This window comes from Jatropha curcas, chromosome 1 (genome assembly GCF_041381405.1).
Source record: "Jatropha curcas cultivar XTBG-Jc1 chromosome 1, XTBG_Jcur_1.0, whole genome shotgun sequence".
In the NCBI taxonomy this organism is placed as follows: domain Eukaryota; kingdom Viridiplantae; phylum Streptophyta; class Magnoliopsida; order Malpighiales; family Euphorbiaceae; genus Jatropha; species Jatropha curcas.
Genome location: NC_143151.1, coordinates 31,428,920 through 31,447,582, shown reverse-complemented (window position 1 = coordinate 31,447,582; position 18,663 = coordinate 31,428,920). Strand labels below are relative to the sequence as shown.

Genomic DNA, 18,663 nt, shown 5'->3' with positions numbered 1-18,663 from the left:
TAATTGCTAGGGACAGTATACATATGTACACACACCAAATATTAATTAATTAGTAGCATTTTATATTTCATTAAAATTAAGAAATACAAATTATTGGAATAATTCCTAAACAAGATGATGAATAATGATGCCAAAATAAATAAATAAATTAAATTCTAATGTTTGAATTTTCCATCACCAAGTCATTAAATTGATTTTGGATTAGGTATGATGATATTATGATAAAGATAAATTGTATATATAATTATATTCACTTTCATTATTCCTTCTCTGTGTTTTAGAAATTAGCCATAAAGACATTTTGTGGTCCATTTTGGAGGGAGGAGATTAGAGAGTGTTGGGACCATTTGATTCAAAGCTTTGAAATGGTCATGACCTTCTACATTATTGAAATTTTTATTTGTTTCTTTTAAATAATGAAAAAATGTTTTGGAGTTTGGCCAACTGCTACTTTAATTTGGAAATTAAAATAATATGAAAATTAATATAAAAATTCCTTTTTTTTTTTGGATAAATCAGTCTAAAGAGCATTATACAAAATGAAAATGACATAGAACTAAAGGATTTTCAAATAAAGACAACAAAAGAGCTGGGCAGAAGACATTGAGTCTGCTCAGCAAAAATAGTTATTTTGATAGCTGTTAGCTATTTTAATAGAGTTTTATTATTAGTCGTTTGAGTAGCTCTTCATAAAAAGCTAAAAGCAAACGTTATATAATTTAACTTTTTATAAAACGTTACCTTAACATCTAAAAACTAATTCAGACGCTATATTACTGAAGACTAAAAAATAACGTTTAAAAGATACCTAAAAAGCTATTAGTCGAACATAGTCATTGATTCATTGTACTATTGGCCATTTTTTAAGACCTTAAGAAGTTGCAGGCTTGAGTTTCATTTGTTCTACCAATTATCCACCCCCATGCTCACCAAAAGACATGATTTGATTCATCCATGAAGAAACCAGTCAAAATAAATATTTTTTAAAATTATTTTCACTTTATTTCTTTTTTTTTTTAAATAAATACAATTCTTCCAATTAAAATATTATTTTTTATTAGTTTGATCCGTAAGTAATTTTCCTTATATATATATTTTTTTCAAACTCCAAAAGTTTCTTTTCCAACCATGCTGTAGTGCCAAAATAAGGTAAACGACTATTTAGTCCCCCAAAAGGCAATAATGATGTGATAAAGCATCAAATGTTTTTGGTATGTCTTTTTCTCTATTTGGTCCCCTCATATAGTTACTTACATGAACAAGTTTAAATAAAAGAAAAATGTCATTTTTAGGTCAATTTTCATCAACATAATAATGACATTGCCACATCATTGGTCAATGACTCAATGGTTCTATATTATGTCGCTTAATTATTTTTTGTGCTACACAATTATGTAAGCAAGAAACTTATATATATATATATATATATATATATGATAATGGTCCATTTACATGAAATCATCGTAGTACTGAACTAGTCCAAAATGGAGAAATCTAGAAAGATTTGTGGCCTCTTACCACAAAATTTTCAATATATATTCTCAAAAGGTTAGGCTTTTTTTTTTTCCCTGAAAATTCTTAACAAAACCTTATAATTAAGTTTATTTATTCGAACATTGTGTCTTGTTATAATTACATTTCATTTTCTTTTGATTTATAATTGCATCCTAATTTGTAATTTTGGAATTAATTTTTCCTAAAAGGTTTTCGGAAATTTCTCACTTCAAATGGGCTTTTAATCATTTTAAATATTAAGCAAAATTTTAAGTGTACAGCCAAAAAATTATAAAAATAATTTCTGACAACTTAAAATTAGGTTATTCTTTCATCGGAAATTGTTTATTTAAAATTTTAAAATTTTAATATTTTAAATTAAACATGGTTAAAGACATATATACACAATTAACAAATAGGAATGCTGGTTATCTTAATTTTCTCAGGTTGAGTTAAATATATTGAACGACTTTGATATGTATTTTGACCGTTTATGGTATAGAAATATGCAAAAGAATTTCATCATTTTTGCTTTTATTCTTACAACTCTCTTTCATTTTTCTTTTTTCTTTTTTCTTTTTTTTTTTTTTTGGTTTTTCAGTTTTTATTTATTGAAAATATGAAAAATAATTAAATTTAATCAACGCAATAATAAATGAAAGATATTGTCTTAATTTGAACATAAATTGAAAATCTAGAGTCAATTTGAAGTACAATGTTTCTCCAAATTTGCTTCAAGTGCCGTAAATTTTTTTTTTCTTTTTAAATAACTAAAATGAATAACAAATTTCGGGATTCATGAACTTAGTAAACTTGGAGGGGGAAAAACAAAAGACTCGTTGATATCTATGCACCACAATGTCAAGACTTACTACTAAACCATAGTGATAGATCGAGTTTTTCTTAATCCACAAAATGAAATTAAGCTTTTATTTGTTTTTTATAACGAAAATATATAAAAAGTTGTTTTGATCTATTAGATCAAAGCATCGAACCAATTAAAATTATTGAATCGGATATGCATTTTTATCTAGATTAGGTTGAATGTAAATGAGAAGTCTAATGACTTAGAATAGCACTTGGATAAGATAAATTTTTTCTGAATAATATAATTTAATAAAAATTATTTTTGGTGATAAAAAAAAAGATCGGATATGCATTTGAGGTGTAAATGTTAAAGAAGACATATTCAATCTACTAATAATTAATTAAAACTTAATTAAAACATTAAATGAGAATTAAAAATCCATAATATAGAAACCAAATTTGAAAATTAAGCCACAATTGGCAAATATATATGTAATACAGTTGCCAAATAGTCAAAGACACGCATATAAACTAATTATTAATTTTCTTTTCTACATATTGAAAATTCAGAAACACTCTTAATTAATAATTAAACTCCACAATAGGTTTTGACCATGTTGCTCTCTCCTTTGTTTTGAGCATTATTTGCCACATAAAAATCAAGAAGGCCTTGATGTTCAAATGGCTTATATGCTAATGGGTGTTCTTCATCCACTAGCTCCTCCGGTGGATTAATCAACCCAGTCAAGAATGAAAATAGCCCTAAAGCATATCGAACTTCTTCACCACCCACTGTCACTCTGTGGTAACATGATTTTATTCTGTCATTGCTCCATGCCTGCATTTTCAAGAAAAGCACAAATTATGCGTTGATGGGAAAAACTATTTATGAAAGGGTAACCACGAACCCCGAAACGATATATATATATTTTTTGATAGGCAATTTAATTAAAAAAGAGAAAGAAAGATCAGTGGTGTTAATTAGATCAGAAAAGTTCACTCACCATGCATGCATCACCAGCAACGACTGCGAACGAAGAAAATGAAGAAGGTTCATAAGAAATCCACTCTCCATCTTTTGTTCTTATCTCCAAACCCTTAACATGATTCTGGTGAAGTATAGAGATAAAACTCTTATCTGTATGACCTTTGAAACCAAGATTAGTCTCTGCCTGTGATCTTCTATATTTCAATAAACGTAGAAGATAAGTAGTCGATTTGTTACGAGACTCGCTGTGCTTATCTATTCCATAACTTTCACACAGCATTCTCACCAACAGCTCCTGTAGCTCAGCCACCAGTTTTGCATAGGAGTGAACAGTCTCACTAAAACCCAAAAAAAGATAAAAAAAAAAAAAATAAGGATAATAATGATAATGATAATAATAATGATGATGATAATGATCAAAATACCAGAAATTATCGTTTCCATCAGGCCACATGAGATTAGTGAACTTTTGACACTCATCTTTAATGGTTGCGAATTCTATCCCCAATCCTTCATGAATAGGGAAAGTGGAGATCTTGCCCATGTAGCCATGAGCAGGCTTAGGGTTTACATTTTTCATTTTGATCTCTTGAGGAAGCTGAAACAATTCTTGAAGAGCAGAAAGAACTTGGTTATGAAATTCAATATTAATATTGTATAATACTTCCATACAGCCATATTCTTCAAATGCTTTCCTGATATCATTGCAAGCAGAAAGCCAAGCGCTTGAACCAGGCTTCAGGTTTTCGCTACATAAATCAATAACAGGAATTTTGGACATTGTTTCGGAACCCATTTGTCCAGATTTTGTGGGTTTTTTTCTGGGTGTGTTTCAGTTTAAAATGTTGACAAAAGTCAAATTTATAGAATAGCAGGTTGAGAAGTTAAAAGAGATATAATATTTTATTTATTTTCATACAATTATTTTGAGTGTTCTCTATTATGGAACAACTTAATATACATATTTAAGTTGTCTATCTCAGTGTTAAAATAGATTATTAATTATGTTTGTTGTATCTAAAATTTCCAATTTTTTTTATTTTAGCATAAACATTTTATAATTAAGTATTTGAATTAATAATTTTTATACAATTAAATATGTTTGTCCAAAATTTTCTCATTGAAAAATTAAAATGAATTTATTTATCACATTATTTTACTTTGTTATTTCTCTAGAACATTATCTTTCTTTCTTATTTTTTCTCTTTTTTATTTTAATTTATTTTGAGTCAAAAGAAAATTAAAAGGAATTTTTTAGAGCTTTTTAAAGAAGAGATATAAGACGATAAATTTTAAAAAAAATGAGAAAAAGAGATAATTGAATGGATACTTATGTCTGATATTTTTATTGAATAAAATTGTTCTTTTTAGTTTTTTGACAAAAAAAATCCTGTTATATATATTTAATTGTAATTTTTTTAATAGTTTAGATATTTAATTGCAAGTTTTTTTTCATTCAGACATTAAAATAGAAAAATAATAATTTTTTCATAAATAAAACCTCAATTCTATTAATTTTGACATTTTTTAACTTTTTCCCACTTAGTTGACACAGTTAGAAAATTAAGACAGTATTTAATTATTTTATTTCAACTTTACCCTAATTTAAATATTTCTATCAAACTTTATTTCTCTTAATTATAAAAAATTTGTTAAATAGTAATTTAGTCAATTGCTTTTATTATTTATTTTTTTTTTTAATTTAGACGGTTCTATCGTTTTTGCAATTGTTACGACAAGTTAAAAAAGTGTCAACTTCACATAAGGGAGGTAGTATACTACCTTTTTTTTTTTCTCCTTCCATCAAAATCCAACTCCTGCCTCGATGAGAAAATATTTTTGTGATTATTAATATTTTATAATTTAATTAATTAGTATATCGGACTGGGCATAATATAATATCAGATTGGGTATATATTTTATAATTAAGTTACTATATGCTTTTAAAAAAAAAAATGAAAATTCTGTGTGCTTTTGTGGGGACTAAAGATTATATATGAAACAAAGACAAATCAGAATATATGGTTTCAGCAAGTGTAATATGCTATGGACATGTAGATCACTGATGACGTGGAATGAAGGTCAATTATATAATTATGTTTTAATTAATTGCATTTAAATTATTAATTTGGATGCCTATTGGTTCTGTTCTTGTGGTCCGCTCCAGCGATCACTTTATTTGGTGCACGGACCACTAAATTTTGTTCTCAATGTATGTTTTGATCTAACGACTGAATTTGATTGGTGGGTTTCCTTGTGAATTTAATAATATATCAATTATTAAATTAAATATAAATAACCAATAACTTTTGCTTGCTTTAATCACCGATTATTTTTGAAAAATGTAAGAGTGAACTAAAACCCTAAATTTTTTTTTTGTTTTTTTAAATGTGCAAACTAATTTAAGAGTAGAACCTGATTGACATACTAATAAAATCTATTGGCTTATCTTGAAAGGACTTACCTACTCCTGATATATAGGTCTATTCGTACATTAAATCGTTTAAAAATAAGTTTTTAATTGTAGCAAGAATATTTTTTGACAGTGGTTTTTCGCAAGTATACGAAAATCGCAACAAGTAATATGTAATGAGTAGAGCATCGTCTCTACAGGAATTGTATATCAAGTACCACAATTACGTTGACTTACTATTATTTAAACGGCAATAAAGGGGAATTTTTGTGAGAAATAAATAATTAAAAGTGAACAGAAATAAATCAAGCAACAGTATTTGAAGAAAAAGAAATCAAGGATTTAAAGCTACTAGGGATTTTGATTTCACTTAACTCTATCCAATTTATTTTATTAGTTTGTTAATCAATTTTAATTATTCAAGTCGGGGAAACAACCCTAGAATCACTAACAAGCTCTCCCGATGTTTTGTTAGCTATTTTAATCCAATCTAATTACCTATTTTCCAACAGCGCAATCAAACATGAATTAAATTATTAAGTTTAATGGTTTGTTTTGTGAATTATAACTTAAGGTCATTAACTTATGAAAACCCCCATGAGTTAAACCATATAGTTTCCGCATCAAGTTATTATTCTCATGTAATTTATTACTTTTTTCATATCAAAAACCCTTCTCCCGATAGTGATTAATGAAATAAATCAATCCAGGAGAGAAACTCTGCCTGAAAGCATTAAGTTCAATAATAAATTATACTTTGAACAAAGAAAAACAAATCTAATATTATAAATCGAAAAAGAAATTAAGTTACATCAAATCTCTAGTATGAGAATTTAGTTCGATATAGTAATTAAATAAAACTCAATAATACTTGAATAAAATTTCATAATCAATCAGAATAATGAAAGAATAAAACAAGTTTAAAAGTTTAGAGATAAAAACTAGGCAACAATTAATGTGGACGGCTTCCTTAAATCTTGACACAAATCTTAAACGCTTGAAGTCTTTGAGTGAAAGAAGAAACAATAGAACAAGAGTAGTCAAAGACTGGAGATATCTCTACAATGAATGACCCTCTCTTTATATAGACTTCTTGGGAGAAAATCTGACTCTGTTTAGGAAATAGAATCATTATTAAGTAAGAAGTCTTTTTGGAAATATGAAACTATTTAGGCTTTGGATTTCTTCTTAATTAGGATTTTTCTATCTTCCTAAATAGGATTAGATCTTGATTTGCACATTAGAAAAATATTTGAGGTGGGCCAATGTAAGTTAATAAAATTGGCTGGCGTTCTCAATTTAGGACAGCACCAAATTCATAGCATGGGAGTGCTGTTTTGCAAGGACGTGCTGGGCATGCTAGAGCCTGAGTTTTATGGATGGTTCAACACAGGCCGTGCTCCGCGACACGTCCAGAAAAGAAACTGTGGCACGAGCGTGCCCCATAGTACGGATAGGGCGTGCTAGGCTCTGACTTTCCAAGATGAAATGCATCACAGGCGTGCTTAAGCGAGTACACCCCTGAGGTCCTTTTAGGCACGGGCGTGCCAGATAGCACGGCTCGGTCGTGCTAAAGTCTGAGTCTCCACTTGATTTTCCTTAAGTTCAGCACGAGCGTGCTAATGTGCACGGGCAGGGCGTGCTAGGGCCTGAGTGTTTTGTTTTATTTTGCTTTTTTCTGTGTCAAATGTAAATTTCTTTAAGATCAAGTGGATTATGATTCAAGGAAATTTTGAACAAAAATATAAATAAAACTAAATAAAAATTAAATAAAGTAATTAAAATTACTAAAATTTCTATTAAAAACTATATTAGAAATACTATGAGAATAACACCTATCATTTTTGACCCCAAAAAAAAAGATATTGTTTATGAATTAACTTGGTATATGAGTAGTTTCATTATAAATTTTTTAAAAAATCATTACAAGCATGAAATTAGTACAACAATATTCATATCAACTGTACAAGTCAATGAGATTAGTCCAATGGATAAATATGTAAATTCTTTTTTTTATCAATTAAAATTTAATTCAAATGGAAGTATTTTAAATAATATTTTTTTAATACATCCATTTATTAAGCCGTAATAAAATGTAATAATATAATGAATTGATACACAATATAATAAGAACAAACCAGTTTAAAATAAATTAAAATGTTGCTCTCAGAACAGAAAGAAATGTAGAAAGAGATAAATGTGATGATGTGGATTAATTTATTTAGGAGTTGTTATTAAGACCCTTTATCCCACCAATAACGATTCTCTCTTTTAATATATAAATAAAAAAACATTTTTAAAACATACTATAATATAACGTTTTTTTTATCGAGGGTGATGTAATATCCAATTTATGATGATTATTTTCTTCTTCTTTTTTCTCTTCCGAAACACGGGTTTCTACACACGGATTGGAGATCAACAATAATTTTAAATTTTAAACTACTTAAACTACTGACGTTAAATAAAATTTAGATTAAGAAATGTATTTTCACTTATTTAAATTTGTGTAGGTTAACAATTATTTATTTTGAATAACAATTAAGTAATTAATAGATAATCCTAATTTTATTCTAAATTGAAGTTAGATTAATTTTAAAAAATGTGCAAGGAAAATCAGGATTTAAAAAATGCCAGCTTCTAAAAGAGAAAGTGGTGATATATAAGTTGTTTAAACCAATGAAGTTATTCACTATCTTTTTACAATCAGAAGATTCAGTTTGCAAAATACTTAAATTCGATTTGATTTAGTAAAGTCGAGCTTAAATTAAAATTAAACTAATAAGTAATTCATAATATCAAATATTTATTTTTTATATAATTTTTATGTTTATTTTATTTATTTTTTAAAGGATATGTATTTCAATACTATATAAATATTGAAAAATAATTTATCTAATCCAAGCTGAATTCAAATTTACTCAAATTATTAGATTTTTATTTTAATAATAGTAAATTAACTCATTTGATTTCCAAAAATTACAATCAAATGAGTCAAAATTAAATGCTATTTACCGAACTTGAGTACACAAATTAAAATTTAATTGAATTTAAGTTAAGTTCTAGAATAAAATTGAGATTGGATTAAGTATTAATAATTATATTTAATCAATTGAAAATATAAATTTAATAATCACAAAATCTCGAATTCAAAGTCTTAATTAAAGTAAAATTAGAAAGAGAAAGAAGTATTCTTCGACTTGCAGCTTATTTGATAATTCATAGAGCAGAACATTAATAATTAATATAACAATACATAATATATAGAGATACAAATTATTTTCATTTTGGTTTTTATTTCAAATACCACAATAGGCCTTAACAGGACACTTGGATTTGTAACCCTCGTCCGTACGATAAAAATAGAGTAATCCAATATGATCCAACGGCTTGTACATCAATGGATGTTCCTCATCTACAAGTTCTTGAGGTACTTGTATTTTTCCACTGTTGAAAGCAAATAGCCCCGTCGAATATCTATCTACCTTCCCATTCATCATCACTCTATGGCTAGGAGACATAATCCTGTCATTGCTCCATGCCTGACCCAAATATATATACATGTATATAATTAATCATGGATATATAAATATATATTTCATACATAAAAAATTCTTTAAAAATAGTTAAAGGGTTATGGTGCTTTGAAACAAATATCGACGGCTAGCTAGTCCAGTAGTCTCTGGATTATTAATTTACCATTAAAGCATCGCCTGCTATGACTACGAACGATGAAGGTGAAAACTCGACCATGATCTTTTCACCATCTCTAGTGTCAACTTCCAAGCCATCAACTTGATTTTGATGAAGTATGGTTGTGAAGCTCTTGTCAGTGTGAGTTATAAACCCTAAATTAGGCTCATCCCCTTTGGGAACTCTATTTTTCAAGAGTCTGAGAAGATAAGTAGTAGACCCAATGTAAGAGTCATGTAACTTTTCCACTCCATAGCTTTCAAATACCATTCTGGTCACCATGTAATCAAGCTCTGCTGCCAACTTTGCATACTCAAAAATAGGCTCACTAGCACAAATTAAAAGAGCAATATGTTACAAGAAATTATAATTTCTGCAAATAACAAAGTTGGTCTAATTTTAATACCTGAAGCGAAGATTTCCATCGGGCCACATGAGTTTTGTGAAACTTAGAAGTGCCTCTAAAGAAGTTGCATTGTCAATGCCCAAGCTTTCATGGAGAGGGATTTTAGGTATCTGTCCAACATAGCCATTTAAGGGTTTTACATATTTGTTCTGCATTTTGGTCTCAGTAGGAAGATCAAACAAGTCTTTCAAGGCACCAAAAACCGAGTTTCGAAGTTCTGGAGATAGTTTGTTGTACTTTACTATAAAACAGCCATACTCTTCAAGAGCTTGCCTAACTTCACTACAGGTTTTGACCCAGAAACTTGAACCAGGCTTCAAGTTTTCTTGAGTGAAGTCCAGGACAGGAAGCTTTGGTGCTAATACAGAACCCATGATATAATTTTGAAAATTTTGGTTTTTTTTTTTTCTCTCTTTTCTCACTTGTATAAATTTCAAGATTTGTTGTTGTTTCTTTATAGAATTATGGAGATGCAGGAGGCTGTGCTTCGGGCTCATGATCAATACAAGACAAAAAAAATGAGAAGATTATCATATAATTACAAGCAAGAAAACATAATGGAAAAAATTAATTAATTAATTAATTAGAATTAGGAGATCAACAATTAAAGAGGTAAATAAAATAAATTCTTATTTATAATCCTACCTGAATTGAATCTTCTTGAAATTTTGGTCAATAAAATGAAAATTTAATCTTTTTTTTCTAATTTGCACACGTATTTTCATACTCGAATCAAAAGTAATACTATATAAATAAAATTTTCTTAACAATGATAATTTCAAAACTTTAAGTTTTATAACATTTCACGTCTCAATACTATATAAATAAAATTTTCTTAACAATGATAATTTCAAAACTTTAAGTTTTATAACATTTCACGTCTCCTCCTGATTCAACCGTTTATAAAACTCATATTAATACGTTTATTCATTTATAAAACTCATATTGCTATGTTTATTCAATAAGGTAGAGAACAAATTTGCTTAGTAATCCATAGTTGAGCATGTAATTAATTCAAATTGATTTGGCATGTGCATTGGAATACATATGATTAATTTGCTACCAATCAAAATTTTCTAATAATATAAAGCATAATACGACTAGAGATTGAGAATCACGTGGTCCATCCATATATTATAGTGCTCTATATGCTTGTCACAAATAAATTTATATATTATAATTAATTATTAGCAAGTTGCATCCCTTAAAGCAATATTATTATTATTATTATTATTATTATTATTATGCTTTCAGTTTCACTGAAAATGACAAATGTAAATCCAATTCTATCTTTTCATTAAACCTACTTATAATTAGAAAATACTAATTTTACAGGACCACTATTTTCCAAACAATTAACCTTCAATTTGTTTGGGATATTATATTTATATGTAGGAAATGTCATTAGACAATAAAATATTATTACAATATATTTGGATATACGAAATGGAACAAAAAATGATAATGCTGAAAATGACAAATGTATTATATATAAATTAAAATTAGGATTAGAGGATCACTTCTTAGCTTCTCTAATGATAAAATTTTGATGGGTCATAATCTGGTTTTGGATCAGAGTGACAGTGTTGTTTATTGGTTTCAAAATCATTTTATAAAGTTAAAATCATAAAATACGAATATTCAACTCTTTGCATTATTAGATGTTATTTTCTCGACAAATGTCGTGTTTGATGGATTTTCTCAATGTAATAAGTTATTGAGTTTTATTAAAAACACAAAAACTGGGACCATTTTATTAAATTTACGTTCTTCATTCTTGTTATTTGAGATTGCTATACTAAAATTATATTGAATTGTTTTACCAATTACTATATGGTTTGATTGGTCTTTTCACGTCTAATGCGGAGAGCGGGAGAACTCGAGATCCTGATATCTGGATCAAGATATTTTGAAAAGCAATAAAACTTTTAAAAAAGAAATTTTAGTTTGACCGTACCGTGCTCTGTCAGTCAATGAAAGCTTCAAATGCTTCAGGATCCTCTATTATTAACTCAACAGTGTTGTTGATTCTGAAGAATCATGCAAGTAAATAACTTGCATAGATATTGTTTTGGTAAAATCTTACCATTCTATAGTTAATACATCACCATAAAATTTATATGAGCAAATACAACAAACTCTTATCTCATCGCTTGTGGAAATTTATCATCATTAAGCCAATGGCAAAAACACATGCAAATAGAACTGCAAACCCAACATTTGCAGCTGCAACCACACCCAGAAAATCATGTCTGAAACCGAAGAGCGTACTCAAAAAATCTTCTACTGCTAGACCAATGTCAAGAACGTCCTTCTTATCTCCATACTGTGATGTAACCAATCCGTACAAGGTCCAAGCAACAGGGCATAACCAGTAATACCATCTCCACCACACAGGAATTCTCTGTATCGGATAAACTATGTTCAAGTCCAAAATAACCTCTCTATTGAAAAAAGAAAGAAAAGAAAAAGTTACAGATAATAGGACTTACGGTTCGAGGGATGACAAATCCTGAGAAAAGGTTCCATAATGCATAAAATGCCGAGGAAATTATGGAAGCTATGTAATAATTAGGTGTTGCAGCTACAGTTGCCATGCCATAAAAGGTGAAGTACAGTAAGGTGAAGTACATATAGAATATGTACCAAAGGAACTTAATCATAGTCCATTCAAATCCCATCATTGAATAAACTATGACACCATAGGAAACTGCTTGTACAAAAATGTACGGCAACTCTATAGCAACCTGCAACAGAAGTTTGGAAATTGGTCAGTGAAGGAAATATGCTTTGATAGAAAGAACATATCCATAAAATATAGTTACCTGAGCAAAGGCATAAGGCACGGCTGAATACATTCCAGCAGCCTTTTCCCTGTAAAAAACTGTTCGCTCCACTGCCACCACAGGTTGTACACCTCCACAATTTTGAACGCCAAGGAAAAGAACAGCAGTATACATAGAACCCATTGCATTTAACAGATCTTGTTCCTTTTCCCTGGAAGATATGCATCAGAAATCTCATTGTCACTGCTAGTTTTCATCAAGATGTTAAAGAGTAGAAAAATAATTCCTATGTAGAATCTTTTGCAGTTGTGACTTACATTTTGGAGCCAAGGTCCCAGAACATTGTACCAAACATCAAGGCAATGACAATTGTGAACAGAAACCTCACAGCAGTATATGATGCATTGCGCCAGTATGACCAGTGTTGTTTCCATAAACAAGCAATGAATTGGACAAAAAATGACTGTGGGTACCTGGTGGGGAAATGGAGGTCCTTTGTACCAGGAACAGGGTTGCTTAGTTGTCTTATAAGGGCCTTGTTTCTCCTGAAACATATGGCATACAAGTATTTAATCAGCTGAAAATTAACAAGGTCCTCATTTATATCATCAAGTACATAACACTACATGTCGATACACGAGTGAAATTGTAGAAGCTTTATGATATTGTAATGCAGGGAAACAGCAACTTATCATGCTGACCGGTATAGTTCCGAATTTTTGTACACATCAGTGAAATCAATTCCCAAAGATCTTTCTTGGGCTGGAGTCGTGATATCTAGCACCCAAGTTGCTGGATTATATCCATCTTTAATCTTGTTAACTCCTAATCCCTACATGAATGAGCATGTGATTAAGCAAGGTGATGTACACCGCTCTAATTTCCAGTTGTCCAACAAACTGTACCTCAAAATAATTGATTAAATCACAAGAATGATGACCCAGTGGACCTGCATATATCACTTGGCCTCCTTGCTTCAATAGAAATAGCTGTGACCAAGAATTATGTAAGAGAACCACCAAGACTTCATTGCAGAAAAGAAAACCAAAGTTTATTATGCGGTTTTTGATTTGCTACTACCTCATCAAAAGATTCAAATATATCAATGCTTGGTTGATGGATGGTGCACACAACTGTTCGTCCAGTATCCACTGTGTTCCTAACTGTTCTCATAACTATGGCAGCAGCTCTTGCATCTAGTCCTGAAGTTGGCTCATCCATAAATATAACGGAGGGGTTTGCCACCAGCTCAACAGCAATTGTTAGCCTCTTGCGCTGTTCAGTGGAGAGACCACTCACACCAGGCAACCCAACTAAAGCTGTCCTCAATGGATTTAGTTCCACAAGTTCCATGACTTCCTCCATGAACAACTGCAACAATTTGTTAGGATAAAAAGAAAATCCAATGCAATCAGGAATTATTATGAGATTTGAATCTTTCAATTAAATTGAATCAAAAGGAAAATGAGACATGAGGCATGATCAAAGTTTGGTTACTGGACACCTTTCTGGCTTCAGTATCAATTTCAGCTGGTAAACGAAGCCAAGCGGAGTAGAGCAAAGACTCGTAGACTGTAACATGTGGAGAGTGGATATCATTTTGCTCACAATACCCAGAGATCCTAGCAAATGTGTCTTGTTTCTTTGGGTATCCAGAAATGGTGATACTACCCTCAATATATCCACCAGTTTTCCTGCCAGCCAGCACATCCATCAGAGTGGTTTTACCAGCACCAGTAACACCCATCAGAGCTGTAAGAACCCCAGGCTGGAAACAACCACTCACATCCGTCAGAAGTCTCAACTTATCTTCTTGAATACCTTGATTTTTCATTTCCTGCAAATTCAAGTTGTTAAAGACTCGGCAACTCATAATTAACAGGTAGCTCTCCTACTTATAAACACATTTACCAGCCCTTGTGATGTATTTCACCTGAGGCATATCTACTGAATACGTAATGTCATGAAACGTAATATAATGTGGATCAAATGGAAGAATCATTCCCTTCTTTCTTTTTGAAACTGCCTGGGTCCTTGCAGATAAGGATCTACAAGAGGCAAAGCTCTTCCTAAATTCATCTTGGTGCTCTGCTTTTCAAATGAATTTAATTGTCAAATGCAATAAGTAGAATGTTTATACATGCAGTATAAGGTGAACATACACCTGTTTTGGGTTTGTGTTGAAATGATAATTCAATGTCTCCTTCAGCTTCATCAATGTCATCATTGCTTTTATAATCTTCTACTTTAACAGCTCCAGGCTTTTCAAATGCTGCAGAACATGTTTCATGATAAAAGTACAAATGCTTCTCCAAAAAGTTTCCAAGGGAAGAAGATAGATTACTTACAGTTGAGATAAGTGAGAGCCAGAGTATAAGCAACATTAAATAATAATGTAAACCCGATCAATGCTCCTATTCCTATCCAGTACCAAAATGCTTCTGTGAAGTAACCACGGGACTTGAGAACCGCAATACCCAGTTTTTCCATGGAATATGGCAGCACCTTTGATATGAAAATTAGTTAAATGTAAGAAGTCATTATCAGAAAAGAAACACAAAAATACTTAGATAGATAATTTTGTAAATTTACATTACTCCAGCTCTTTCCTAGGAATTCATTAACTGCTACTGCATTCTGTCCATACATCATAGGTGAAATCCAGTAACCCCAGATCCACCATTTCTTTACATTCTCTGTGCCATTGAAGAAGTGATGCAAAGAAAGAATTAGAAGACTTACAGCTCAGTTGCTAAAGCAAACGTCATTTGTCATTCACTTGCTAATTACTACTATACCTTGCGACAAGACAAAGCCAGAATTTGCAAAAAGCACAAGCAGTAAAAATGACCCCAATGTGCCAGCCACAATGAGGGTCCTACCAACCACTGCAATCAGTCTAAATAATGCAGAAGCCATCTGATTAATTAGTATGAGTACAAGAAACTGCCTAAAAAACCTGCAGCAAGAACATTACTTTATCAATTGGAACTACACAAACATGGCATAGAAATCTTCAGTTTAATGTAGACTTGCACCTTTCAACATTAGGATCAAACCCCATCATGTAATAAGTGATAATCACCCAAACAGAAACTTCTATGACTGTGATGGGGATCTTGAGAATCCATGTAGGAAGAGCATATGCCCATGCAGGAAAGAACAAGAGATTCCTTTGCTTGAAAAAAACCGGAAGCTTAAAAACAGTCAGGCCAATTTCTGAGAATCCATTAAACATAACCATAACTACAGTAAAGAACAGAGCACCCATGTAAATTCCTCCATCAGTTATTGAATTCCTTGGCATTTCAGTTCGTAAGAAGACTGTTGATCCGATCAACGCCATCAACATAAGCTAATAACGGAAGCAAAACATAATAAAATCAAGCTAAGAAGATTGAGTTCAAAAATCAAAATGGAGAGAAAATGTGCTTACTTGAAAGAGCTTGAAGAAGTATACAAATGAGTTTCTCTTCATCAATAACAATTCTCTCGACCAGCAAGCTTTAAATAGTTCCTTCTTGCTGGTTCCATATTTATCAGTCGTGAAGAGATCAGGATGGCTCTTGCTTTTATCAAATTGAGTCGCCAGTTCGTCTCCTAGTTTCTTTCCAACATGAAAGGATTGAAATGCCTCAGCAAATTCCCTCACTGAGACATAACTGTAGGGTTTATCTCTATGCGCCCAGTACTGCTTTTGATCTGTCTTTGATATGACCTGCAACAAATTAACTATTCTCACGACAACATCACTATAAGATATCTTTCCATGAAAAAGTTCCTTGTTTTCCTTTTAATACATAAACATCAACAAAAGAATTAAAAATTAACCTACTTCTTGCAAAAAGTCAGCCACTGCTTTCCTTTCAGGACATTTGAAGTCCATTGATTCAAAAAACTCAAGAACATCTGCACAGGGACCCTGGTACACAATCTGGCCTTCAGATAGAAGAACAATGTCATCAAAGAGATCATAAGTCTCTGGCGCTGGCTGGAGGAGAGAAACAAATGTAGTTCCATTAAAAATATGAGTCCATTGCTTGAGTGAGTTCACAACTTGAAATGTGGTTGAGCTATCCAAGCCAGTAGATATCTCATCCATGAACAGAACCTTTGCAGAACCAACCACCATCTCCCCTAAAATATAAATAACTAACATAGTGTTTCATACATAATGTGAAGCAAGGAACTTGACAATAATCAAAAGATCAACTTGTTTACCTGTGGTCACGCGCTTCCTTTGACCTCCAGAAATACCCCTGAATATTTCATTCCCCACCATAATATCAGCACAAATTTCCAGTCCCAAAACCTGCAAATCAAACAAAAAGTATTATAACCAAGGAATTGCTACCAATTTTTTCTAAAGATATAAAGAATTGCATATGGTGATTTTACCTTGAGAATATAATCAGTGATCACATTTGTCTCTTGGCCATCTACTGAAGCAGCCTGAAATACATGAATGTCACAAAGTTAGACATTTAGAGTAAGATTACAAATAATTTAAAGCTCAAAATTTAAGAGAGAAAATATTTTCCAGTAAATATAGCAATCAGTGTACAGGAATTTGTATATAAAATAAAAGAATATAAATTCATAGCAAAAGGAATTCCAGACTGAACGGGAAACGGTATTCTATAAAATAACGAATTTCCACCCCTTCCCTACGAGAATCGAGTTCTGTGAATGACAATAGCTTCTTTCATACCTTCATGAACACATCAATATCAGGATCAGGCTTAATATTTGCTGCTTTCTCTCTTCTCAACAGTTCCGCCAACATCTCTTCCAATTACCAAAATGATAGTAATCAAATTCCTGAGCTATTTTCAAAAAGCTTCTTTCTTAATGATTGCAGAATCTTTACAACTAACCATATCTGCCTCCAACTCCCTGGCATCTTGCAGAGAATGATAAGGTTTCTCTTACAGTCATTTCTGGAATATGTAGGTCATGTTGACTGATGTAGGCAGCAGTTCTTTGGGGCACAAATTCATGCATTTCATGGCCATTGTAAGTCACCCTCCCTGAAAACTGAATGATAATGGATGACAGTGACATAACTTAGAGCAGATGTGTAACAGGATGCAGGAGAAGATATTTTTTTCTAAAAAATAAAAAGGTAAACTGCACCTTTAGATTAGGATTAAGCTTTCCTGCCAAAGCTAACAAGAGTGTAGTCTTCCCAGAACTTGGTGGACCTAAAAGCAACGTCATCCTGGAAATGACAAGTGATCACAACTAAAAAAGGATTCCCAGAGATTTTATTTATTAAGTGAAAAAGATAACACACATCCAAATCTTGATTAGTACGAATAAGCCTTCTTTACCTGCAAGGCTTGATGATTCCAGTCACATCACGAAGGATAGAGACACGTTTCTTTCTAGTAAAGGATAAGTGGAGATAGTTCAATGAATCCTTTTTAAGATCAAATGCCAATTTATAAATTAGGAACTATTTCTCAAAAAAATTAATTAGAGCTTTATCATTTCCGAATAAACAGTAACAGTCAAGATATGGATGTGATCACCTCTAGTATATTTGCGAAGAAGTTAAAAAGTGTTGGCAAAGATCGACTTCCTACATAAGATTCTGCTTCAATATTCAGATGCTCAAATCTGACTTCTAATGTTGGAATTTCAATTCCTACTCTGAGACACATCCAAGAAAAAGAAAACGTATAGCTATGTAGCCATGGATTTAAACAGTAATCATTATCAATTAGTAAGGAATGAGAAGAGCCTTCACCTAGCAAGACGGTTCTTAAGTTTCAACAAAAACTTGTCATTATCGTTGTCACCAACTTCCATCAACCTCTTGATCAAATTTGTCCTTTCTTTGAAACCAAGTTTATGGATATCAATTTCAGTAGACTTGCCTTCTGGTGCGGTGAGTAACCCTTTCTTTAAGCGGTCATAAGTTGGCAGTCTCTCAACAGCTGCCCATTGAAGAGCTTCTTCATCATCATTTTCTCGACAAGAGCTTGAGCAAATTTCCGTGCCATTTTTCCTCCACAATGAAGAACTACTCACTTGATAAAGATCACGACTGCCCATTGCAAGCGCTACAGAA

At 31.3% G+C, this 18,663-nt stretch overlaps 3 protein-coding genes across 7 annotated transcripts; all 3 read right to left on the bottom strand.

Annotated features, from left to right (window-relative positions):
* Positions 1 to 2,723: 2,723 nt before the first annotated feature.
* Positions 2,724 to 4,132, bottom strand: LOC105634933 (putative 2-oxoglutarate-dependent dioxygenase AOP1). Its single transcript, XM_012217891.4, has 3 exons — positions 3,715 to 4,132; positions 3,306 to 3,627; positions 2,724 to 3,139 (listed from the first exon to the last, which is right to left on the bottom strand). Exons 1-3 carry the CDS (start codon positions 4,083 to 4,085, stop codon positions 2,891 to 2,893), a joined length of 942 nt encoding a protein of 313 aa, XP_012073281.1. The 5' UTR covers positions 4,086 to 4,132; the 3' UTR covers positions 2,724 to 2,890.
* A 4,778-nt stretch (positions 4,133 to 8,910) lies between these two features.
* Positions 8,911 to 10,241, bottom strand: LOC105634932 (putative 2-oxoglutarate-dependent dioxygenase AOP1). The gene is made up of 3 exons (XM_012217890.4): positions 9,802 to 10,241; positions 9,402 to 9,723; positions 8,911 to 9,244 (listed from the first exon to the last, which is right to left on the bottom strand). The coding sequence occupies exons 1-3, from the start codon at positions 10,173 to 10,175 to the stop codon at positions 9,002 to 9,004; spliced, it is 939 nt and encodes a 312-aa protein (XP_012073280.1). The 5' UTR covers positions 10,176 to 10,241; the 3' UTR covers positions 8,911 to 9,001.
* A 1,524-nt stretch (positions 10,242 to 11,765) lies between these two features.
* Positions 11,766 to 18,663, bottom strand: LOC105634930 (pleiotropic drug resistance protein 1). 5 transcript variants are annotated; one of them, XM_037641584.2, is made up of 24 exons: positions 18,340 to 18,663; positions 18,122 to 18,242; positions 17,921 to 18,009; positions 17,724 to 17,808; positions 17,465 to 17,624; positions 17,299 to 17,375; positions 16,986 to 17,039; positions 16,809 to 16,899; positions 16,423 to 16,724; positions 16,024 to 16,305; positions 15,626 to 15,942; positions 15,386 to 15,546; positions 15,180 to 15,283; positions 14,936 to 15,092; positions 14,752 to 14,859; positions 14,521 to 14,675; positions 14,092 to 14,424; positions 13,668 to 13,958; positions 13,493 to 13,576; positions 13,289 to 13,419; positions 12,905 to 13,132; positions 12,627 to 12,798; positions 12,294 to 12,548; positions 11,766 to 12,205 (listed from the first exon to the last, which is right to left on the bottom strand). In XM_037641584.2, the coding sequence occupies exons 1-24, from the start codon at positions 18,645 to 18,647 to the stop codon at positions 11,948 to 11,950; spliced, it is 4,323 nt and encodes a 1,440-aa protein (XP_037497512.2). In that variant the 5' UTR covers positions 18,648 to 18,663; the 3' UTR covers positions 11,766 to 11,947. The 5 variants fall into 5 exon arrangements, with proteins under 5 accessions (XP_037497512.2, XP_037497513.1, XP_020535290.1 ...); XM_037641585.2 differs by having other exon boundaries at positions 18,122 to 18,237; positions 18,340 to 18,476; XM_020679631.3 differs by having other exon boundaries at positions 17,921 to 17,974; positions 18,122 to 18,237; positions 18,340 to 18,476.

Bases quoted from the DNA above. Each gene is read 5' to 3' on its own strand.
- LOC105634933 (XM_012217891.4), bottom strand. From the start codon at position 4,085: ATGGGTTCCGAAACAATGTCCAAAATTCCTGTTATTGATTTATGTAGC. The intron at 3,628-3,714 runs GTATTTTGATCA...TTTGGGTTTTAG, and splicing joins GATGGAAACGATAATTTCTG to TGAGACTGTTCACTCCTATG. The intron at 3,140-3,305 runs GTGAGTGAACTT...TTGAAAATGCAG, and splicing joins TTGCTGGTGATGCATGCATG to GCATGGAGCAATGACAGAAT.
- LOC105634932 (XM_012217890.4), bottom strand. From the start codon at position 10,175: ATGGGTTCTGTATTAGCACCAAAGCTTCCTGTCCTGGACTTCACTCAA. The intron at 9,724-9,801 runs GTATTAAAATTA...AATTTGTGCTAG, and splicing joins GATGGAAATCTTCGCTTCAG to TGAGCCTATTTTTGAGTATG. The intron at 9,245-9,401 runs GTAAATTAATAA...TATTTGGGTCAG, and splicing joins TAGCAGGCGATGCTTTAATG to GCATGGAGCAATGACAGGAT.
- LOC105634930 (XM_037641584.2), bottom strand. From the start codon at position 18,647: ATGGGCAGTCGTGATCTTTATCAAGTGAGTAGTTCTTCATTGTGGAGG. The intron at 14,860-14,935 runs GTAAGTAATCTA...CATGTTCTGCAG, and splicing joins GGCTCTCACTTATCTCAACT to CATTTGAAAAGCCTGGAGCT. The intron at 14,676-14,751 runs GTGTATGTTCAC...TTTGAAAAGCAG, and splicing joins TCAACACAAACCCAAAACAG to AGCACCAAGATGAATTTAGG.